The 24,133-nt window shown below is 52.3% G+C and overlaps 1 protein-coding gene across 6 annotated transcripts in view; it reads left to right on the plus strand.

The window, feature by feature from the left end:
* The window catches only part of POU2F2 (POU class 2 homeobox 2), a 69,682-nt gene that overhangs the window by 30,930 nt on the left and 14,619 nt on the right, over positions 1 to 24,133 (plus strand). For 4 of the 6 annotated variants that reach the window (XM_051989513.1, XM_051989517.1, XM_051989516.1 and 1 more), the window contains exon 3: positions 3,219 to 3,265. The exons of 1 other annotated variant lie outside the window; for it this stretch is intronic. In XM_051989513.1, coding sequence (XP_051845473.1) covers positions 3,219 to 3,265 — 47 coding nt within the window. Of the gene's footprint in view, positions 1 to 3,218; positions 3,266 to 12,538; positions 12,657 to 24,133 lie in introns of those variants that run through there. One more of the 6 variants, XM_051989514.1, reaches the window with a different exon arrangement.

Genomic DNA, 24,133 nt, shown 5'->3' on the forward strand with positions numbered 1-24,133 from the left:
CTCCCCGAAGGTCAAGGCTGGCAGGACCCCAGAGACCCTGTGTGCTCCAGGGGAGGCCTGTCTGCGGCCATTCCCCTCTCCGGGAAGCTCTGCCTGCCCCTTAGCTCTGTTCCCAGGCCTTTCTCCTGCTCGTCCTGGTTCCGGATAACACCGCCTTCCCTGTTCCCTCTTCTTCTGTCCTTCCCTCCTTCCTGTGGGAGCCCTCGTGTCAGGGTGGCCTGAACCTGAGCCTTCTTCCAGCGGGGAGTCATTTCCTTACTGTGGAGGAGGGGGGGGGTGGAGGGCCTGCCCCTCCCCCTAACACCAGATCTGGGGAGCCCAGAACCTCTCAGCTTGGCCTGGGTCTGGGGTCTCCCGCTGAGGGTGGGAGTGTTTCCCTCCTCTCCCTCACAGAGGGTACCCGGGCGGGTGGTGATACTTAGAGAAGAGGTGGGAGACTCTGGGACATCCTCGGCCTGGCCTTTGAGGCAAAATAAAACCGGGAATGGCTTCAGCCTGTCCCCATCCCTGGCCTGACTTCAGTGCAGGTCCAGCCCCAGCCTCCCCCCCAGGCCCCATCCCAGCCCCCAGCCTCAGCTCCCTTTGTTACTAGAGGGGGAGGGGACTTGCCAGTGGAGGGGCCTCATCCTGACCCTCGACCCCTCTCCCCCTCCCACCTCCCCCCAGGGCTCAGGGGGGTGGGCCCACGAACTCCTTGCCTGGGTCCCCTGGGGCCCGCCAGCCCAGTGACGTGATGGACAGCTCTGACCATCGGCCAAATGGCCCAGGGAGTGAGCCAGGGGCCGGGGAGGGGGAGGGGAGGCGACTGAACAGCTAAACCAGGGGGGCTACGGCACGATGTGTGGCGGGGGCAGAGTGAGGGCCGAGGTTAGCTGGAGGGAGCAGAAAAGGAGTGTTTGGGGACAGATGAGTGTGGGGTTAGCAGGAGGCTGGGGGGACCATCTGGTGGGAAGTTAAAGGGAGAAGAGGGTTTGGGAGAATGTTGGGCAAAGCGTGGGGTGGAGTGGAAAAGGACTGGAAAAGCTGTGAGACACAGGGACTAAACTCTGGGGGTGAACAGAGATTGGGGAGACCTGCTAGTGGGGGGGTGTGGAAGTTCCCCGAGAGAAACGACTATTTCCAGGGGTCACTTCTGGGGACAAAGATTGGGGAGACCTGCTGGTGGGGGATATATGGGAGCTCCTTGAGAGAAAGGACTATTTCTAGGGGTCACTTCTGGGGTGGACAGAAATTGGGGGAGACCTGCTGATGGGGTATGTGTGGAAGCTCCCTAAGAGAAAGGACTATTTCCAGGGGTCACAGATTGGGGGAAACCTGCTGGTGGGGGTGTATGGAAGCTCCCTAAGAGAAAGGATTTTTCCAGGGGTCACTTCTGGGGACAGAGATTGGGGAGACCTGCTGGTGGGGGGGTATATGAAAGCTCCTTGAGAGAAAGGACTATTTCTAGGGGTCACTTCTGGGGTGGACAGAAATTGGGGGAGACCTGCTAGTGGGGTATGTGTGGAAGCTTCCTAAGAGAATTATTTCTAGGGTCACTTCTGGGATGGCAGAAATTGGGGGAGACCTGCTGTTGGGGTGTATGGAGGCTCCCTAAGAGAAAGGATTATTTCCAGGGGTCACAGATTGGGGAGACCTGCTGCTGGGGGTGTATGGAAGCTCCCTAAGAGAAAGGACTATTTCCAGGGGTCACTTCTGGAATGGACAGAGACCGGGGGAGGCTCTGCCAGGAGGGAAGTGCCGGGGGGACAAATATAAAATGGGAAGGGGCTGGGGGTGTGCCTGTGGGGGGGGGCAGGAGTCCCCCTCCTCTCCTTGGGCCGGTGGGTCCACTCTCTCTGAGCCTCCCAGCTACCTGCCCTGTCCCCAGTCTCAGCCTGCCCAACGCAGGGAGTTTCAGAGAAGGGGGGGAAGATTCCCTGGCGCGGGAGAAGCCGGGGGAAAAATATAATGGGAAGTAAGCTGCCGAGGCTGGCTGAGACAGAAAGGGCAGCAGCCAGCGAGGGGGGGCGCAGGGGGGCGGGCGGCCGCGGCCAGGCTCTGAGGAGGCCCGGCCGGCTCTCGCACCGAGCCCTCCGCGTCCCCCCTGCCGGCCCCCTCCAGCCGCGATCGATCCAGTTTCTTGGCAATAAAGCATTTTTATTGTCAACTGCCCTGAATGCTAAATGTGAGGCCTGGTCCTTCTCCTCCCCCCCACCGCCACTTTGCTGCCCCCCCTGCTCCTCAGCCGTCCGCCTCCCCCCAGCCCTCAATATCAGCTCCGTCCATCACCCAGCTCCCTCCCCCTCCTCCCTTCCAGTCCCTGTATCTCGGAGAAGCTCCCCGAGGCTCCCCCACACCCAGAGCCCGCCTGAGACCCCGGCCCGGGCCGCCACCTGGCCGGCTGCTCCCCTTATTACCCCGCAGCCGCCTCTGTCCATCCCGGCCCCTGCTCATGCTCCTCTCCGCCATTGCGCCCGCCCCCCGGCCCCGCGAGCCCCTCAGCGGCCCGGCGACTCCTGCTCCCCGGGCCGCGGCATCTGCCCGGGCGCTCACCCAGCCCCCTCGGCTCCCGCCCCTCTCTCACCCCAGCCCCCTCCCCAAGCCCTGCCTGGAAGCCCCAGACACGCGCTCCTTCCTTCCCTCGTTCCTCCTCTTCCTCTTTTTCTCCTTCTAGTCTGTGCGTGAAGAACCCCCTCCCCCACAGCTGGCCAGCTGCACTCCCGAGATGGGCAACTCTGGCCTGGCCTAATTCCCTCCTCCTCCCCCTCACATCTTCATCCATCACCCCGGCTTCTTTCTGTTCTGTCCCAGCCTTGATGAGGAGTCAGGTGTCCCTCCGCCCAGAGACTCCGGAGGCCTCGGGGCCCCCACTTTCCCCTCTGGCTCGTTCCCCGGGCCCACTCCCCTCATCCCCCACATCCTGGTCCTCTGGTTCCCAGAGCCAGAGCCCTGGAGGCTGGGTCTGGGACTGCTCTGGGCCTGAGGGCGCTCTTCTGACTTAGGGAGGCAACCCGGCCTGTGATCCGGGACTCTAAACCACCTCAAGCACCTACCTGCTGTGTGACCGTGGGGAGGTCACTCTCCCTCTGCAGGCCTCAGGTTATTCACCTATAGAATGAGAGGGTTCAGCTGGAGGCCCCCAAGGTCCTTGGGATCCACCCTAGACTTTAAGGTGCCCGCCCCCACATCAAATGTACTCGTTACCTACCTTCCTCCTCCTCTTCCTCCTTATATTCCAGGGCCCTGGGGCTGTCACCTGGATTCCCTGGCTTCCTGCATGTCTCAGGTAAAGTCCCAGTCTCTGCAAGGGGCCTTTCCCACCCCCCTTAGTTCTAGTGCGAATGCTTTCCTTCCCGATGAGCTCCAGCGGGGCCTTTCTATAGCTTGGACTTGCCCTTTGCATGTTCTCCCCCCATTAGAACGTGAGCTCCTTCACCAAAGGGGCCGTTTTTGCTCTTCTTTTGCCCCCGGTGCTTTGCACACAGTAAGCACTTAATAAATGTGCTTAGATTCTTTTTCCTCCTTTCCCACTCCCCACAACTGCCCCTTCCCCACCTTTCAGGGGCTATAAGAACAAGCCGTGGGGGTGTCAAGGAGGGGCTCTGGGGGACCAAGAAGGTGGTTTGGAAAAGGGGAGGGAGGAGAGGAGGGAGTGGTGGGAGGGCAAGTGCTCAGGAGAGGAATTTGGGTAGAAAGAACTGGCTAAGGAAGGACAAGATGCACCGAGGAGGGGAAACTGAGGCAGTGTTTATGTAGCCAGTGCTGAGACACCCCAACACTGTTATCCTTTGCCCATCCCCAAGGCTCTGACACCTTTCCTCTTTTTGTCCTTCCCTTCACTGTGCCCCTAAGCCCTGCTTTTCTCTCCTTAACTGGCTTTTTCATCCCCTCAGGCCCCAACCTGGTCTCTAACCTAACCCCTCTCATCTGTAGCTATCTACTCCAATAGCCATGGCTTTATCTCTATGCTAAAGAGAGCTCTGGACTGAGAGGACACGGTTGTAGCTCTGAGCCTGCCTAGAACCCACTGTATGGACAAACATCGGTCCTATCTGGGCTTCAGGGGCCTGGTCCGTAAAATGAGGACCTGGACTTGATCAAGCCTAAGCTCTCTGCTGGCCCTGACACTCCAGGCTGGAAGGCCCTCCCAGGTCTGACATTCCGTGTTCTAAAGCTCCTCCAAGTTCTGATATTCCATGTTCTAAAGACCTTCCCAGCTCTGACATCCCCTGTCCTAGGACCTCCTCCCAGCCCTGACACTCCATGTTCTTGGCTCCTCCTGTGTTCTGGGGGGGGGGGCTCTTCTCACAGTGGGCAGCTGTCTTACTCCCTTTGGGTTTTGTCTGTAAGGCAGTGGATTGTAACTGTGGTGTGGGCTCTGTACAGGGGGAGCTGTGTCCTCTGGCCAAGGTGCTGAAATGCTGTCTCTTAGGAGTCTGTGAATTTCCCATTTTGGAATATTCAATTTATGATCCTGGGATTTCTTAAGATGTGTGTGTGTGTGTGCGTGTGTGTGTGTGTGTGTGTGTGTGTATGTGTGTGTGTGAGTGTGTGTGTGTATATGTGAGTGTGTGTATGTGTGTGTGTGAGTGTGAGTGTGTGTGTATGAGTGTGAATGTGTGTGTGTGTGAGTGTGTGTGTGTGTATGTGAGTGTGTGTGTGTGTGTGTGTATATGTGTGTGTATGTGTGTGTGTGAGTGTGTGTGTATGTGTGTGTGTGTGAGTGTGAGTGTGTGTGTGAGTGTGAATGTGTGGGTGTGTGTGAGTGTGAATGTGTGTGTGTGAGTGTGTGTGTGTGTGTGTGTGTGTATGTGTAAGTGCGGTGGATAGTTCTGTCTTGACCTCCTTCTTCCCTCCCATCCTCCTGTCCCATATCATGTCACTGATGTTTCTCATCTCCAACCCCAAGTCCAGCTTCCTGTTTCCCTCCGATCTCATTGTTCCCTACTTCCTTCGCGGCCTCTCAGCTACTGATATCTGCCCCTCCCTCCCTCTCTATCCCTGTATTCTTTGGCTTGCAGCCTGACTCAGTCTTACCCCCATCAGAAATTCTCCCTGACTCCTTTTAGAGGATGGAACACTGTCCCCCTTCTCCTTAGAAACCTGACCTCAGCCTTCCTTCTCACCTCTGGTTCTCCGGAAAGGAGAAGAGGGCATTATTCTCCTTCTTTCCCAGTTCTATCCCTGTATCCTCACAGTATCACATGAAACCATGTATCTGGAGCTAAAAGGCTGTTGAGAGCCATGGAGTCCCACTCCCTCATTACATTATTTTATTTTTTTCAATTAACAAAAATCTATTTTCTCTTCTTCCCACTGGAAAAATAAAACCCTCGTAATAAATATGCCGAGTCAAGAAAAACAAATTACTGCATTGGACATGTCCCCAAAACAGATGTCTCAGCTGCACCCTAAGTCTATTATCTCTCTGCCAGCAAGTGCAGTTCTCTCATTTTAAAGATGAATAGACTGAGACTCAGAGAGGGCCAACGATTTGCTAAGATTCGGGCAGGATTCCACTCCCCTTGTTTATAGACTAGGGAACAGAATCCCAGCAGTCAATGACTTGTCCAAAGCCACCCAGGGGCAAGTGACAGAGTTCGTGTTTTTAATTTGGGTTCCCCAACTTCAGACTTTCCCACTCCACCATGTTGCAGTCAGTCATAGACTTAGGTCATCTACGTAGAACTAGTGGGAACCCGAACTGCCATCGAGCCCAAACCAGATTTCACAGACAGGGAAACTAAAGGCAAGAGAAGGGAACTCTAATATCACAGATAATTAATTAGGCAAGATTAAAACAGCTCCTCTGATTCTGAATCCCCCCCTTCTCCCGTGACATCATGTCGCCTCTCGGCCTCGGGATTAGACGCCCATCATGTCACTCCTCAGAAATGTCACTCGCCTCTTCTTTATCTCCCTTTATCCGTAAAACAAGTTATGATCTCCAAGAGTCCTTTCAACTCTAAAGACAAGTCAGAGACTCAGGAGTTCAAGGCCACCCGGTGATGTTCCAGCAAGGCCAGGACTGGACGATAATTTTCTACCCCAATTCGGATCGTTTAGGGTTCCCCTATGAGGAGGTAAGAAGATGGTGTCTTATTTAACAAGGGGATTTTTAGACGTTCTTAGATGACGAGATCCATCCACAAAGCTCCTACTGTGTGCCAGACACTGCGAGACAAAAACACCTCTGCCCCAGAGAAACTTACATTCTCTTGGGAAGTGGGGACAACAGGGGCAGCTGGGGGTACTCTAGGGCAAAGGGTGCCAGGACCGGAACCAAGAAGACATGAATTCAAATCTAACCTCAGATACTTCCTCGCTGTGTGACTCTGGACAAGCTGTTTATTCCCTGCCTCCTTCAGTTCAGAAAGAGGGAATAATAATAACTCCTACCTCCCAGGGCTGTTGTGAGGATTTAGCACAGTATCTGTACACCATAGGCATTGTCTAAATAAAATTATTATTATTGTTACAATGTAGACACGGATAAGTATAGGAGGCAGCGTGGTTTTATAGAAAGCAACATGAGATCACGTAGATAGTTCAGATCCCAAGTCCGCTATTGACTCTGTGTGCAATCCTGCACAAACCATTGAACCACTCTGTCTTGTGTGTACATTCAGGGAGTTGGACTCAATGACCTCTGATGACCCTTTTAGGTCTAGATCTATGATGCTCAGCAAAAACAGTATTTTACATATTGTGTTACATATTGTAACAGTATTTCCCATACATAGGAAACATATGTTTCCTATGTATACAAAGTATATTTTGTATATATACAAAGTAATTTCAAGAGGGAAAGAGTGGTAACAAATGAGTGGGGGGAAATCAGGAAAGACCCCCCCCCAAAGAAGTAAAAGAGCGCCTGAGCTATGCTTTGGAGGAAACTAGGAGGGTGTCCCGGATGTGGGGTACAGCTAGCAGGCCAGCCTGATTGCCGTGGATTATGGTAAAAGGGGAGTTACGAGAAACCAGATAGAAATGGTAGCTGGGAGCCAGGCTGTGGAGAGCTTTAATTGCTAGGCTGAGCAGATTAGATTGTCTTTTATTTTCAGTACAGTAGGAATCTAAAGGTGTTTTTTTTTTTTTAGTGGAAGACCTAGGTTTCAGGACTGTCAATGGGGTGGCTGGGTGGTGGTTGGGTTGCAGAGAGGGGAATTTGGAGGCAGGGATACCACCAGGAGTCCAGGTGAGCTCAGGGTGTTAATAAAGAGAAAGGGACAAATAGATGGAGATGATAAGATGCTACAATTGATTGGCTATGGGAGCAAGAGTCAAGGATAACTCTGGGTCATATACTGAGCGATTAGAGGGATACGGTCATGACATCAACAAAAATGGGCAAGTTTGAGGATGAATGGGATTTTGGGGAAAGAGAGCGGGCTGTGTTTTGGATGTCCTGGGTTTGGGCAGCCTATGGGACACCCAAGGGGAGCTGTCCAGTAGCAGTTGGTGATGTGGGAGCTGGGAGTCACCTGACCACGGGAGCTAGGGAGCCCACCAAGGATATACAGAATAGGGAAAGTCCTGGACAGGGTGCCAGCAGGTGCGTATACTCCGTGGGCAGGGAGAGGGTGATCCAACAAAGCATAGAGAGAAGTAGCAGTTAGAGGTACAGAAGAAGAACCAAGAGAGAAGTCACAGTTACTCCAGATTGAGTTTATTATTGTGATGATTGTAGTTTTAAGGTGCATCCCTCACAGCACAGGAATCATCCTGTTTTTTAATAAAGGAGGAAACTGAGGCTCAGAGAAGGGAAAGGATAGTAAGTGGAAGTCACTTCTTAAACCTTTTGTTGAGAGTGATTTCCTGTGGTTTCCCTGGAACTGTCACTGAGCCCCTTCTCCCCCCTCCCCATTTCTTTCCATGTGTCAGAGAGGTTATTCTGGGTGTCCTTTTCCTGTGTCTCTGAACCTTTCTGACGCCACGTGCCCCGGGGGAATTCTAGGATGTTTCAGACTACCAGACTTTGAATAGGAACGGTTTCCTGGGAACCACTGAGTAGACTCCAGGGTCCACTCAGAACCTCTGGAAGAGACAGAATCTCCGGCCAAACGGGCCTGGGGAGCTGACTTCAATGTAAAAGAGCAAGGTGAGGCTGGGGGGCTAGATTGATGACCCCTCCCCCCACAAAAAGCTTTACCTTCTCATAGAGTCTGGTCAGGTAGAGAAGGGAGAAGCTGTGGAGTGGGCCTTAAAGTCTCTGATAATTCATCCTGAAAAGACCCTGGCCCAGAACTGGGACCTGGGAAGGTGGATCATTTTAACCCCCTTATTTTATAGATGGAGAAGGCAATGGATAATAGTAACTAGCGTTTACATATCAATTAAATATACTCTCTTTTTTGGAGCCTCACGACAGTCTAAGGAGTTCAAATCATCCTCTTCTTTCCCAGTTCTCCCTCTTCTGATCTTGGAAATATTCTCTCCAGAGTTTGATTTTCTCATTGTTTAAAATAAAGGGGCTGAGGTTATGGTCTCTAAGGGCCCTATCATCTCCAGATCCATGAACCTTGTGAGATAAATAGAGGTAGAGACTAGATCTGTAGTTTCATTGGTATCTGGGACCCCCAGATGAGGAGGCTCCTGCCTGACGTTCTTTTCTCTCAGAGTTCCTTGGGGCAGCTTGCAGTCTGTATCAGGTAGAGGAAATTTTTATATTGTTCAGAGGAAGAAACTGAGGCCGGGAGAAGTTCAAGGATTTCCTCCAAGTTGCATTGCTAATGTTCTGAGGGGAGATTAAGACTACAAGTCTAGCATTCTCTCAAGACAGAAGGCTCAGGAAAGAAAAACGAAATCCCTGAAGTCTCACAGCCAATTAATGGAAGAAAAGGGGAAACTAGTTCCAGATCCAGAGCACTGCACAACAGTCTCTCTATCCCTTGGGATAAACTTAGTAGGAGACAGACAGAGATAGAGAAACAGAGACAAGAGACAGAGACAGACACAGAGAAAGACAGAAACAGGCACAGATAGTGACAGAGAGACAGAGACAGAGAAACAGAGACAAGAGACACAGAGACAGACATACACACAGAGAAAGAGACAGACATGGAGAAAGACAGAAACAGGCACAGATAGTGACAGAGAAGGATAGAGACAGAGAAACAGAGACAAGAGACACAGAGACAGACATACACACAGAGAGAGACAGACACGGAGAAAGACAGAAACAGGCACATACAGTGACAGAGAAGGACAGAAACACAGCACAGATAGGCACAGAGAAACAATCACAGACACAGACACAGATAGGGACAGAGAAACAGTCCCAGACATGAAGATAGAAAGACAGACACCACGGAGACAGAATGACCTGCAAACACACCTAGGGCCCGAGGAGAACGTCAGGAGGAGGAATCCACAGCAGACAGACTATGTGGGGAGGCTGGAGGGAGAGGAAGAGTGACCCAGAGCCAGGAAATTTGGAGGGAAGGAGAGTGGAAAAGCAGAGACAGACTAATAGTCCATGTTGGGGTGGGATGGAAGAGAAAGCCATCCCCCAAGAAGCTGACTTGGAGTACAGGAAGCTGGAGGTAGAGGAGAGCAGGCAGGAGAAACAGGAGAGAACCAGAGCCTGGGAGACAGTCTCCTAGGAGCAGAAAGGTGGAGAGAGCCCCAGAATGGGGGAGAGTGTCCAAGTGAGTAGCTTAGACAAATGAAGAGTTGGTTTGGGAGACTGGGGAAGCCAAGTGAGAGCCAGAGTCCAAGAAATTGTGTGATAGGGGAGGAGGTTAGAGAGATCCTGAGCTAAGAGAAACCCTGAAAGGGAGAGGCTGGAGAGGAGGAGAGAAATCATTGGGAGAGATTGGAGAAAAGGAGAGCTATCCGTGCTTTAGAACAGGGTGGAGGAGGAGAGGGGGGAAGGAAAGAAGGGAGAGAGGGAGAGGAGGAAAGGAGAGAGGCAGAGAGAAAGGGAGAGAAAAGGAGGGAGGGAACGAGAGAAGGGGAGAGAGAGACAGGAGGGAGGGAGAGGGAGGGGGAGAGAGAGAGAGAGAGAGAGAGAGAGAGAGAGAGAGAGAGAGAGAGAGAGAGAGAGAGAGAACGAGAACTCTGGTTGGGGAGCCAGGGAGGAAGGAGACTGAAGAAGCCGTGAGGCACCCCTAAACAGGCTCTTCAGTTGCGGGGGAGGTTGAAGAGTTGGAGAGACCCCAAGACTGGGGATCTGCCCTCGCGGGCCGTAGGGAAGTGGGGCTCGGGAGTCGGGGGCGCCGAGGGGGAGGGCGCCCAGCGGGAGAGCAGTGGTACTCTGGCCGTCCCCCGCGGCTGGCGGCTCCCCCGCCCCCCAGCCCCCCGCCCAGGCCCCGGGGGACCCAGCTCTAATAATGTATTTGATCGACTCGCCGGCCGCGTACAAGCGATTATTGTCTTGTCGGGAGTCAAACGTATCGATCCGGCGAGAAATATGAGCGAAGCAATGGAGCCCGCGTGTCAGTTAGCGGCCCCGCCGGCCCTGGGGAGCCCCAGCCGTCTCCTTTAATTACCGCTCAGCCCTGAGCCCGGCCTGGCCTCCCCCTCCGCCCGGCCCGCGCCCCTCGGGCTCCCCATTGCTCCCCAGTGCCCTCCCGCTCTCTCCGCGCGGACTGCGCAGCAACACGCGTCCCTGACCCCGGCTTCTCCGCCGCCCTTCCGCGGTCTCCTCCCGGGGCCTCGGCCACGGCCAGCCTGGGGGGCCTTCCGCCCCTCCCTCCCTGGCCCTCCGGCCGGCGGCCTCACTGCTCCGCCGGCCTCTCCCCTCCGCACTGGCCTCCTCCCTTTGCCCCATCCCTTCCCGTCCCCTCTGGCATATCCAAGCCCATCTCCTCGGCCCGGGCTCCCGACTCCTCAGCCCCTCCCTTCTCCCCCCCCCATCACTGGCCCCCTCAGCCCCCACTGGCTTTTCCTAGCACGGCCAGGGGCGGGTGTCAGCCGGGGCTCCAGTGGGAGGTCCTGCTGGCCCCGGGGACAATCTCCAAGCACCCGGGGTCTGGAGGGGCCCAGCGGGGGAGAGACTCCTGCAGGAGGTGCCTCCGAGCTGAGCCAAGGAAGGCCCCGGGGCTTAGGGGAAGGAGCTGGGTCTGCACTAGGACTGGGGTCCTGCCTTTTACTGTAACCTGAGTGACTCTGAGCAAGTCGCTTCCCTTTTCTGAGAAGACTTTGAAAGGGGAAATGACTTTGCCCAAAGTCACTCAGTGAATCATCGGACACAGATTTAGATCCGGAAGAGGCATCCGGTCAGCTCTCTGGTTCTAGAGATCACAGAATGGGGCGGCCCAGCTAGCAGGGCACTGAGAATGCAGAACCTCCCAGCTGCGGGGGGTTGGGGAGTGAGGAATAGAGAACACCAGAGTTCAGAAAGAGCTTAGAACCCAGAATGTCAGAGCTGGGGGGGGTGGTGCTCTTAGAACAGGGAATCTCAGGGCTAGGAGGGGGCTTAAAACAGGGAATGTCAGGGCTGGGAGAGGCCTTAGAACAGGGGGTGTCAAGGCTGGGAGAGGCCTCAGAACCCCGAACACGGAGCTCTAAGTGACCTTTCTTTGCTAAGTGTTCCCTTCTCCCTTGGGCTCTGTGCAGGGACTTGTCTGAGGTCACACAGTGAGTCAGGGGAAGATCTGGTCCTTGACCCCAGCCCTGCTCTGACTCGGAGGATACATGCTTGGTCAGTCACGGGAGATTAGCCGGGCCGAGCCAGCCAAGCCTCCTTTCCGGGGTGGGCTCCCGGAGGGCGCTGGGCTCCCCGGGACCCTCGCAGCCCTCTCCCCCGCCCCCTCTGCTCTCCGGGCTGGGGCCGGCCCCTCTGCCTGGGTGTGGATGGAGAGGAGGTGGAGAGCCGAGCTCTGCAGAGCCAGGCGGGCTGGCCACTAGCGGGCGGCGAGCTCCCTCTGGTGGGCAAGCCTGGGAGTGCAGGACTCTCCCCGCGCCAGCCCCTGGTGTCCCCTGCTCCCGGTGTGGCTGGCGGGGCAGGAGGCTCCAGGTGTGCCCTGCGGGTCCCCCCACCCCCACCCCGGCCGCGCCCCTCCCCCTTTGCCTCAGGTTCTGTCCGTGGGTCTTTCCTCAGGGCAGTGCGCGCCTAACTCCGCACGTTGCCCTGTAAAGGTGAAGGGTTGGCCCGGAACCCTCTTGCGCTCTGGGCCGGGCTCGGGCCGCGCTTCCATCTTGCGCGTTTGTGACTCGGAGAAAGGCGTCCCGGGTCCGGGCCGGAGCCCCGAAGGTGCCGGAAGGACTGGCGGGCCTGGAAGCGCTTCGCCCCATAGGGCAGGGAATGTCAGGCCTTTGAACCAAGAGCGGGAGAGCAGCGAGGATCCTGGGTCCCCCCGCCCGGCTCTTTTTACACTCGGAGAAACTGAGGTCCCAGGCGGAGGAGTGGCGGCTCCCGGAGGTCGGCGGGGTCTGGCCAACAAGCCCCCCGCCTCCCGGGCTTCCTGAAAGGGAGGGGCTGAGCTAACCTGGCTCGGGCCCCTGAGGCCGGGCTGGGTGTGTTTGTGTGCGCTGGGGGGGAGTTTCCCTCCCCAAAGGGCGGTCCTGCCCCTGTGGTTTCCTCTCTGGGTGACTTCCTGTCCTGGGGTTGGCTGTGGGGACCTGGGGAGGGGGCGGGGGATGACACACTTGTTCCCCCCAGTCAGCCTCGCTCTGCTCTCCCTCCGCCCCCAGCCGGGGCCGCGCGGTGCACTCCAGCATGGGGGCTCCAGGTAAGGGCAGGGCGAACCCTCCCGGAGGGTGAGAACCGCGGCTTCCTCTCCTCGCGTTCCCGCTCCCCATCTCTGAGCCTTCCCTCTGTTCTCAGGCTGGCCCTTTCTGCCCTGGCCAAGCTGCAGGTCCCGGCTCTCCTGTCTACCCATTTCTCTTTCTCCTCTGCCCTTTTGCCTCTCTCTCCCAGTATCCCTCTTGTGCTCTTCTTTCTCCCCTTCCTCAGCCCCTCTCCTTAAGGACACCCCTCTTTCCCAGTGTCTCCTCCTCCAGTGGTGTCCCCCCTGCAGCTTTCCCTGCCCTGCTGTCTCCTCTCCCTCTTCCCCACCTCTGTATCCTCTCTCTGTCCTGCCCCCTGTCTCTGGACCCCTGGGCCAGAAGGAGTTCCCAGAGGCCCCTCTTCCCCTGTAATGAAGGCTTTTGCTCTCACATCTTTCTCTCCATTTCCACTCCCTCCCCCTGCCTTCTCCTTCCATCCCCTCACCCTCAGTTTTCCCATCTTGAGACAGAAGATACCCTTAATCGAGGATAGAAGGAGGACTGGGGGGAGGTGTTAGGGACACCTCTCCATGTCCCCAGGCTCGGGTGTCGGAATCTGTGTCTCTCTGTGAATGTGTATAAACTATCTTTTTCTCAGATCGGCGCAGGCAGGTGAGAGCTTAGAACAGAGAATAATGGAATTGGAAAGATCTTGATTTATGGAAACCAGAGTTAATAGAACCTCAAGAACAGAATGTAGGATCTAGAAGTGGCTAGAGGTCCCAGAATGCAAAGGAGCCTTCGAAGCTTGGGTGTCCAAATCTGGGTCTCTGTGTGAATATGTATAAACAGGCAGGTGAGAGCTTAGAACAGAGAATACTGGAATCGGAAAGATCTTGATTTATGGAAACCAGAGTTAATAGAACCTCAAGAACAGAATGTAGGGTCTGGAAGTGGCTAGAGTTCCCAGAATGCAAAGGAACCTTCGAAGCCTGGGTGTCCGAATCTCTGTCTCTCTGTGTGAATATGTATAAACTATCTTTTTCTCTGAACATCACAGGTCGGTGAGACCTTAGAATAGAGAATACTGGAATCGGAAAGATCTTGATTTAGAGAAACCAGAGTTAATGGGACCCTAAGAGTACAGAATGTAGGGTCTGGAAGTGGCTAGAGATCCCAGGATGCAAAGGAGCCAGATTGTCTGAGTAGGAAGACCCTTAGAAGCCAAAATGTCAAAGGAACAGGACTCTAGAACATGTAATTTCAGAGCTGTAAGAGATCGTAAAACCTAGAACATAACATGTCCAAACCAAAAGGCACCTTAGAATTTATTAGTCAACATAAGGCACAGTGGAGAGAGTGCTGGACTTGGAGTTAGGAAGCGCCCCGTTCAAATCTGGCCTCAGACACTTACTAACCATGTGATTCTGGGCAAGTCTTTTTTACAACCTCTGTCTGCCTTAGTTTCCCCAGTTGTATAGAAATCGTCCCTGTGTCCCAGGGTTTTGTGCAGATCAAAAGAGATACCATTTGTAAAGCTCTCAGCACAGGTTCTGGCACTCTGCAAATGCTGTGATCGTTTAGGGAGCTGACATTGTTTTGGAGGAGACGTTCTGCATGGGTATTTGGATAAAATGCAAAATAAATGGAAGGCGGTTTGAGGGATGAGGGCCCAGGCTGCAGCTGGGATCAGGAAAGGCATTATGGAAAGGGGAGGGCTGGAGCTGAGTCTTGAAGGAAGTGAGGGATCCTACAAAGAGGAGGTGAGGAGGGGGCCCATTTTAGGTCTGGGACTCACTAGTGAAAAGGCACGGGCGTGTCCTGTGACTTCAATGTCATAGGGAGGCAAAGCCAGGGAGCTGGTTTGTCATGACTTCAGGATAACGGGGCTGAAGACGTAGGCTGGCCAGGTTTGTTTTGGAAGTAATAGGGAGCTATTGGAGTTTATTGAGTTGGGGAGTGACCTGATCAGATCTGAGCTTAAAAAAGGTCTATGGCTATGATGAGGAGGATGAGGAGGAGAAAGGAGAGATATGGGGCACAGAGATAAGTCAGGAGCGATTGCAGTTGTCCAGGAGAAAAGGGATGAGGGCCTGTGCCCGGTGGAGGCTACGGGAGACGGGGAAGGGTTAATGCAGGAGATGGGAGAGGAGTGTAAAAGCTACCAGATCTGGAGCTTGGCTGGATAGGTGGGAGAGGGGGGGAGCAGAGATGACTGAGGCCGAACCTGGGAAACTCGAAGGAAGGTGCGGAAAACAGGAAAATTCAGGAAAAGGAGTCGAGGGGAGGGAAGAGAATGAGGCTTGTTTGAAACAATCAGTCTATCATAGAATGTCAGAGCTGGGAGGGGCTTAGAACAGGGGATGTCAGGGCTGGGAGGGGACTTAGAACAGGGGTTGGCAGGCCTGGCAGTAGTCTTCAAGAATATCTGACCCACCTCCCCATTTTAAACATGAGGAAACTGAAGTTAAAGAAGTTGACGTAAGTTCCCATCAATTCTGCTGAGCCCGTGTCGATGTCCAGGTCAGGCCCGAGGCCCAGGTCTTCAGACTGAGCAGCCTTTCTTCATCATTTCCCCCTGGAAGCACCTTTTCCATAACAGGGCCCTGCCTACGCTGCTTAATTCGGCCACCCTGGTGGGCTCCCACCCTGGGGATGCCCTGAAACCGGCCCTGCCGGCTGGATCTCACGTGCTCCCAGGGAGAGGGAATGCAGTGTTGCAAAGTGCGATACAGAGTAATTGGAGGGGGGGTTTGCTGGTTGAGTGAGAGGATGTCCAGGCTGAGTGGGAGTGTGTTTGTGGGGTCAGTGAGGAAGAGACCAGGAAAGGACTCTCTGGGGGAAGGGCGAGCCCCAAGGGCAGCCCGGAGGGAAGGGACAGAGGGGAGGGGGTACACATCCTAGGGAGGGGGGAGTTCAAGGGCTGGGAAGAAGGAGAGCTGAGAAGGTTGGCCCAAGCCAACATATGGAGGACGGAGGAGGCTGGAGGGCTTCTCCCTGTGGCAGCCGGGAGGTTCGGAAGCAAAGGAGAGCGAGAGTGCCAGGCCTTAGGGCGGTTATCTGGGGAATTATGGGGAGAGAGCTCGGGAGAGAGGAGAAGGTGGGATTGGCAGAGAAGACAGGCCCCAGATTGCTGCGGCCCAGATGATGGGCCCAAGCGAAGGGGGTGACTGCAGGGGGAGGAGGGCATGGAGACGTGTGGGCGTAGAGCTGGCGGGGCTTGGGGATGACTCTTAGGTGAAGAACCGGGGATGGAGACCCTGGGGTTACCCTCAGTGGAAACAGGGAAGCTCGCAAGAAGGCCTGGGTAAGCGGCGGGAAGATAACGGTCCTTCTCCTGCAGACTTAGTGGGCTTGAGATCTCCCACCAGGAGGGATGATCTGGGGACAACTCTCTCTGCTGGGTGGCCCGGGATGAGGCCCTGGGGATGGACAATGAGATTTGGGGGTCCTCTGCATAGAGATGGTTCTCAAACTTTGAGGTGGCCAAGGGGGGGAGAGAAACTGGGGGGGGGGGAGGGAGAGGAAGGGAGGGAGAGAGACAGAGACAGGGAGAGACAGAGAAACAGAGAGAGAGAGCGACAGAAAGACAGAAAAACAGAGAGAGACAGAGAGAAACAGAGAGAGACAGAAAGAGAGAGAGAGAGAGAGAGAGAGAGAGAGAGAGAGAGAGAGAGAGAGAGAGAGAGAGAGAAAGAACAGAAAAGAGATCCGTGGTAGAGCCTTAGGGTGGGCAGAGGGATGGGGAAAGTGACCATGGTTCAGCAAAGGGGATGAAGGAGGAATGCATAGTACACAGAAGTGAGGAGAAACAGGCTGAGTTGAGTTAGAGGAATATAGAATGTCAGGGCTGGGAGGGGGCTTAGAACAGGGGGTATTGGAAGTGGGAAGGTCCTTAGAACAGGGAGTGTCAGGGCCGGCCGTTTAGCCCAACCTTCTCTGAACAATGAGCAAACGGAGGCTTGGAGCCATGTAGGCTAAGGTCCCCCCGGGAGAGAGCCTGGACTAGAACTTGTCCTTCTGGGCCCCTGCTCCCACATCTGACCCTGAGCCCGGCCGGGCCCTTGCGGATGAGGCGGGCACGGGGTCCCTCTCTAGGAGCGCCCCTGAATCCAGGGCTCTGTTTGTGCTGGCGGCTGGTCCTCGTGAGGTCACAGAGGCGGCTGCGCCGCGTCGCCTGTGGCCGGGTCTCGGTCCCATGCTCTCGAATTCAGCATTTATGTGTGTCTGTGACTATGTGACTAGTGATGGGGGGGAGGGGGCAGCACCCGGCCCGTCTGTGAGCACTAATGGGCGTCCCCGCAGCTGCAGGGCCCGTCCTGGTGTGTCCACCTGTCCGTATCTCCGTCCTTGCCCCGGTGACATCTCACCCTCGAGCACCCTGGGGCCCAGCTGGGAGGAGAAGGGCGCTGACCCCCCAGGGAATGGGCCCGGGGCCTGTGGGGTTCCGAGCACCAGAGACCAGGTTCCAGCACAAGAGGGGCCTGGGGACCCTGGGGACTGGCCGGGGAGGGTGAGGGAAGGCCCTCAGCTTCTCTATATTTAGCCTGATTTACGGTAAGTGCTGGCCAAGGGCTGGTGCAAAGCTGCTAAAAGTGGAGGGTGGGGGGGAAGCTAGAGCAGAAGTGAAAGTCCGGCAGTCAGTGGGGGGGTTGGGGAAGGCCCATAGGCCCTGCTGGGGAGCGCCAGGCTTGGGGATCTGGCTGAGGTTTGCACTGCTCGGCCTCGAGGGTCCGCCCCCACCCCCACCCCCCAAGCTCAGGTGTCTGGGATCCTCTGATACCAAATGAAATAGCATGAAAAGGGCTTTAAGAGCTCCAAAGTTCTCTCCATCTCCGTCTCTCTCTCCAAATATATATGTTACACTTGTATATACATATATGTACATATGTGTGTATGTATTCTAGGTGATAATGATGGTGCTGGTGGTGGTTACTGTGCATCCTGGGAGTGTGAGAGAATCAGGGATTATTCCTTTCCAGCCCCTGACACCTCCTGTTCTAAGCCCTCTCCCAGCTCTGACACCTCCTATTCTAAGTCCCCTCTCAGCCCTGACATCCCCTGTTCTAAGTCCTCTCCCAGCCCCGACACCCCCTGTTCTAAGGCCCCTCCCAGCCCTGACATCCCCTGTTCTAAGCCCCCTCCCAGCCCTTAGATCTTCAGCTTTTACAATTTATATTTTGAGCATAAGTGGTGCCTCAGTTTCCACCCTTAGGGCCCAATTTCTAGGGCAGCATCCTGTCTTTGTTTATGATGTGGTTCTCCCAGTGAGGGACTGGGATCCTTGTTTAGGGCCTTTCTGAAGAGGAAGCCCAGATCCAAAGAAGCTAGGAATCAGAACACTTTCCCTAAGACAGACTCTTGCTTAAGTACATGGGACATGAGTGGGAGTCATGGTTCTGAAGGCCCGGCTTCTGTTCTCCGTTCCCCTCCTTATCTCAGATAAGTCTTTGCACTTGCAGCTTCTTCTTCTGTAAGCTGAGGAGAGCATAGCTCCTGGTCTCTGGAACTTCCAGGTTGCACGGCCCATCTCAGCGAGTCAGTGAAGAAATCATTTGTGAAGTGGGGAGGGTCTTGTGGACCATAGGGCTCTCTGAGCTCCGGGGGGCTGCTGTGACAGAATGTGCATCCTCAGGCACAAGAAAGTCTAGAGATTGGGGGCAAGTGGCTGGTAATAGGTGGTGGAGAGTCAAGGTCTTTGTGGCTTTTACACATAGTGGGAGGGGCTTATCTCCTTGTTCTGTTCCCTGGATCCAGTTAGAGTAAGTTTAACATCCCTAGGTTCTTTCCCCTGATTCTTAAAGGATCTGGCCTTGAAGCCCCTCCCCAACTGCCTTGGTTGCCCTTTTCTCAATGCTCCCCAGCTTACTAACTTTCTTAAAGTGTGCCCTCAAGACCTGAGCACATAATTCTAGGGCTGGACCGATCAGGAGGAACCCCCTCTTTTCTCTCATCTCCATTATGTGTTTTCTGCAGGGAGAACAATCTTTGGACGGGAAGGGTTGGAACCCATGTGGCCTGTAGGGCTCAGACATGAGCAGGGAGACAAGGAGGGCTCTTAGCTGACCTTGTTGGGTTCGTACCATAGGTTGGACGCTAGTACTGGGCCGCTCATCAGGGATAGCTGGAGAATGGAGGAGGGAGAAGGCCCAGCATGCTTGGGAAGGGAGGCGGGCTTAATCAGCACGTTAGTAAAGGGATGGTCAGGGAAGGTGGACAGGAGGAGCCAGTCATCACACGGGGCCACCATGGTTCTGCAAGTAGATCACCTTCCTTTCCTCTAATGGAGTTCCTAGGCAAGTAGACCAGGAGTATTTAGAAAATAGCGTTCACATAGACTTCAGGGAAGCATCTGACAAAGTAGCTTCATGGGGCAAAACGGAGAGACGTGAAATTGGCCAGGAGTGGATCTGGAAGTAATTAAGTGTCTGGATAGAACCAACGGTGGTTTGGTGTGGTCAAACCTGGTTGGCAGGAGATCTCCAGGGGAAGGTCTTGGAGACCTGTACTATTTAGCATTGTTACCAGGGACCAAATACAGAGACAGTCTTCTTACACAGATGATGCAGGGCTGGCAAGAACAACTAATTCTTTGGTTAGCAGAATAAAACAGAACACTGAACTAAATCGTGGTTCTCTAGAGCTAGAGGGAACCTTAGAAGTGACCTTAGTTCTCTAGAAGCAGAAGGAACCTTAGAAGTGACTTTGGGTCTCTAGAGTCAGAAGGGCTCTTAGAAATGATTTTGGTCTTCTAGAGCCAGAAGGGATTTTAGAAGTGATCTTCATTTTGTAAATAAGAAAATGGTTAGCAGAACAAAGGTTTATGTAGTCCAGAACATTGGATTAAATCATGGTGCTCTAAAGTCAGAAGGGACCTTAGAAGTGACCTTGGTTCTCTAGAGCCAGAAGGGACCTTAGAAGTGACCTTGGTTCTCCAGAAGCAGAAGGAACCTTAGAAGTGACTTTGGGTCTCTAGAGTCAGAAGGGATCTTAGAAGTAACCTTGTTTCTCTAGAGCCAGAAGGGACCTTAGAAGTGATTTTGGTCTTCTAGAGCCAGAAGGGATCTTAGAAATGACCTTGGTTCTCTAGAGCTAAAAGGGACTTTAGAAGTGACCTTAGTTCCTTAGAAGTGACCTTGGTTCTCTAGAGTCAAAAGGGACCTTAGAAGTGACCTTAGTTCTCTAGAGCCAGAAGGGACCTTAGAAGTGACCTTGGTTCTCTAGAGCTAGAAGGGACCTTAGAAGTGACCTTAGTTCCTTAGAAGTGACTTTAGTTCTCTAGAGTCAGAAGGACCTTAGAAGTGATCTTCATTTTGTAAATAAGAAAATGGTTAGCAGAACAAAGCTGTATGTAGTCCACAACATTGGACTAAATCGTGGTGCTCTAGAGTCAGAAGGGACCTTAGAAGTGACCTTGGTCCTCTGGAGCCAGAAGGGACCTTAGAAGTGATCTTGGTTCCTTAGAAGTGACCTTGGTCCTCTAGAGCCAGAAGGGACCTTACAAGTGATCTTATTTTGTAAATAAGAAAATGGTTAGCAGAACAAAGGTGTATGTAGTCCAGAACACTGGACTAAATCATGGTGCTCTAGAGCTGGAAGAGACCTTAGAAGTGACCTTGGTCCTCTAGAGCCAGAAGGGACCTCACAAGTGATCTTCATTTTGTAGATAAGAAAATGGTTTAGTCCAGAACTCTGGATTAAATCGTGGTGCTCTAGGGCCAGAAAGGACCTTAGAAGTGACCTTGGTCCTCTAGAGCCGGAAGGGACTTTAGAAGTGATCTTCATTTTGTAAATAAGAAAATGCTTAGCAGAACAAACATTTATATAGTCTAGAACACTGGACCAAATCGTGGGTGCCCTAGAGCAGGAAAGGACCTTAGAAGTGACCTTGGTCCTCTAGAGTCAGAAGGGGTCTTAGAAGTGATCTTGGTCCTCTAAAGCCAGAAGGGACTTTAGAAGTAATCTTCATTTTGTAGATAAGAAAATGGTTAGCAGAACAAATGTTTATATAGTCCAGAACTCTGGACTAAATTGTGGGGCTCTAGAGCAAGAAAGAACCTTAGAAGTGATCTTGGTCCTCTGGCGCCAGAAGGGATTTTAGAAATGATCTTGATTTTGTAAATAAGAAAATTATGGCTCAGGGTGGGGTTGGCGGTCTGCCCAAGACACATAGGTAATAAGAGTATTGAGATTCCAACTAAGGCTTTCTGACTATTTTGCTGATTCCCTATTGAATAAAATGAAGTTCAGTGGGTATCAATGTAAAGTCTTAGCCACAGGCTCAAACAATTAACTCCACAATCAGAAAATGAAGCAAAAAATCTCAACACACCGGAACACTGATCTGAATCAAATTAAATGAAATTGAGTGGGGAATAAAAATGTAAAACCCTACACTTAGGTGCAAAAAATTAGCTTCACAAATATCAGTTAGTCAATGAACATTTATTAAGTACCTACTGTGCTAAATCTTAGGAATTCAAAGAAAGGCAGAAGACAATCTCTGCCCTTACAGGGAAGTGTGACTCGAGATCCTGCTGCTCATCTGAGAAAGTTTGGGATGTTTTATTGACTTACAAGCTCAATTTTCAATGTCATTGTATACAGCAACTAAGAAAATCAGTGCAACTTCAGTCAGCATTGAGAAGCACAGCCCACAGAACTAGAGAGGGGATAGTCCTGCTCTGCTGGCTGCAGGGTGGCGGTCAGTCTGAGGCCCCATTTTTAGAAAGGGCCCTCAGAGAAGGGCCGAGTGGATGATGAAATGCCTTGAAACAATGTCACATGAGAGTGAGTTTCATGAAATGGGGATGACTTGGGCAAGAGCGGCATAGGGACACAGTAACACTTCAAGAGCTGTCACATCGAAAAGGAAAGGAATCAGGCAGGTTCTATAGGGCCCCTTGGGTCAGAACCGGAGACAATGAATGCAACGGGTAAAGAGACAGCCTTAGCCATATAAGATTTCATCGAGAATCATAGTCTCAGAGGCTGTCTCAAAACCCATTGAAGCCAACTGGAAGGACATGTTGTGGAGGTTTCAGAGACAGCTTCTGAGATCTCCTCCAACTTGGAGATTATGTGCTTCTCAATACACACCGATGGCGTCTTTTTTGTTTATTTGTTTGGGATTTGATTTTTGGTTTTGTTTCTTAGTTTTTTGGCAAGGCAATTGGAAATAAGTGACTTGTCAAGGGTCACACAGCTAATAAGTGTCAAGTGACTCTAGATCAGATTTGAATTCACATCCTTCGGTCTCCAGGACCAGTGTTCTATCCACTGTGCCATCCAGCACTTGCTCTTTGGTCTCAGATCCCATTAGCTTTTTTATTGCCTGGCATTGAATGGTATGGATTTGTATTTTTATCTCCACCACTTGGCACAGTGTCAGTAGCATAGTGGGTGCTTAATAAATGTTTATTGACTGTCTGTTGATGCATATTGAGCTTGTGGTCAACTCAAACCTCTAGATTTTTTTCACATTTGAATATATGTAAAACTGATTTTGGGAACTTAAATGTAGATTGTCACATTTGTCCTTAAATGTCCTTATATGTTTTTTTTTTTTACTTTTAATATTATATCTTTTTCAATTACATGTAAGAACAATTTTTAATATTGAGCTTGTGGTCAACTAAAACCTCCAGATTTTTTTCACACTCTAGTATATGTGAAACTGATTTGGGGAAACTAAATGTAGATTATTCACATTTGTCCTTAAGTGTCCTTATGTGTTTTTTTTTTTTACTTTTAATATTATATCTTTTCCAAACAAGTAAAATCAATTTTTAACATTTAAAAAAAATGTAAAATTCCCAATTCTCTCCCTCCTTCCCTCTCCCTCTCTTCTCATGGAGAAGGTAAATCATTTGATATAGGTTATACATGTGCAGTCATACAAAATATATTTCCGTATTAGTCATATCTCATTAGTTTTGACCCAGCATTCTAGTCTGCTGCTATCTTTTCGTTAGCTCGCCCTTGTGCTCTACATTATCTGCAAATCTGCTAAGTCTGACTTTCGTAGCTTCATCCAAGTCTTCTGTAAGTTGTTAATCAGCATAAGGCCCAGGCCGTCTGCCTTTAAAAACTCTACCAGATTCTTGTCTCCAGCTTGAGAAAAGGCCATCGACGAATGATTACTCGTGACTAAGTCTTCCCTTCTCCTCAGGTCAGGGTTGACATCCTATTTTGGGTCAGAGTTGGGGGTCAGGATGAGTATCGAGGTCAGGGTCTGCACGGGGGGTGGGTTAAGTCTCATAAAGGACTTGGGTCTAAAGGTAGACTGAGGTTGGGGTTAGAGATCGGATTTAGGCCACGCTTGGTGCCGAGATTAAAGTTGGGGTTAGGGTTTAAATTCGGGTCAGTTGTAGAAGCGGGGTTGGGGGTTGGGGTTTGAGGTCAGGTCTTGCAGGCGCATTTATCACAAAGCTGGGACAGAGAGCTAATGACACACCGAACGACACGATTGACATACAAAAAGATTTTAACGGGCTAGGAAAAGTGTGCTGAAATGAAGAAGTTGAAGTTTAAAGGGAACTAATTTAAAGACCCACACTCGGGATCGAGGAATCGCCTTCACGAGTGGAGGCAAGTTTAATTAGGCAACAGCCCATCTGGGCATTTTAGCGGGCCACAAGCCCAGCACAGGTCAGTCATTAAGTGTGTAAGCTGCTGGGCAGAGGGAGCCCCTCTGTCCAAGCTTAGTGATCTTATTGGAGGGTGCTCTCTACCATGTTCTGGGTGTATCTGGTGGCCTGTGTTCCGTTCTGGGTGACTTATTTTAGAAAGGAAATTAGTTAAATGGGTTGTGTTCAGAAGAGTACACTGAGGGATGTCCAGCCTGGGGAGATGGGGAACATCATTTAGCTGTCTTCATCTCTGAAGGGGATGAGTGTGATTTACTCTGCTTGGCACCGGGGGCAGGGATGGAGATGACGGCAGTGGGATGCTGCAAAGCGAGCGATTTAAACTTCCTTCCAAGTTGTCGAAAGTGGAATGGACAACTTGAAAGGAAGTTTAAATCGCTCGCTTTGCCAGCGAGTCCGAAGTGGAATGGGCAGAGATGGAGAACAAAGTCAGGGTTGAGAGTGAAGTTGGGGCTTGGGCCAAAGATTTCCGTCTTCTTCAGGCAGGATGTAACACTGGATGGATTTGGGAGAAGAACGGGGCTGCCTCATATTTCATGAAAAATTGGAGGCCATTTGCTTTGAGTTTCCTCTTCTCTCTTCCTCTTCAACTCACTCCTCTCAGATGTCTTCTGCCACTAGTTCTGCCTTGACCCTGTGTGATCTCCTGGATCCCCATAGGCACAAGAGATCCCATTCCAGCTTGATTTATCCCCTCCTCTTACTTATTTTCACCTTTTTCTTCTCTATGTACAGCTTCTCTCCTACCTACAACTGGGCCCCCATCTCTAAAAATCTCCCTCCCTTGATCTTCACATCTCCACGGTCAGCCCATGTCTTTCCTCCCCTTTGTGGCTAAATTCCCTGCAAAG

This window comes from Antechinus flavipes, chromosome 3 (genome assembly GCF_016432865.1).
Source record: "Antechinus flavipes isolate AdamAnt ecotype Samford, QLD, Australia chromosome 3, AdamAnt_v2, whole genome shotgun sequence".
NCBI classification, from domain to species: Eukaryota; Metazoa; Chordata; class Mammalia; order Dasyuromorphia; family Dasyuridae; genus Antechinus; species Antechinus flavipes.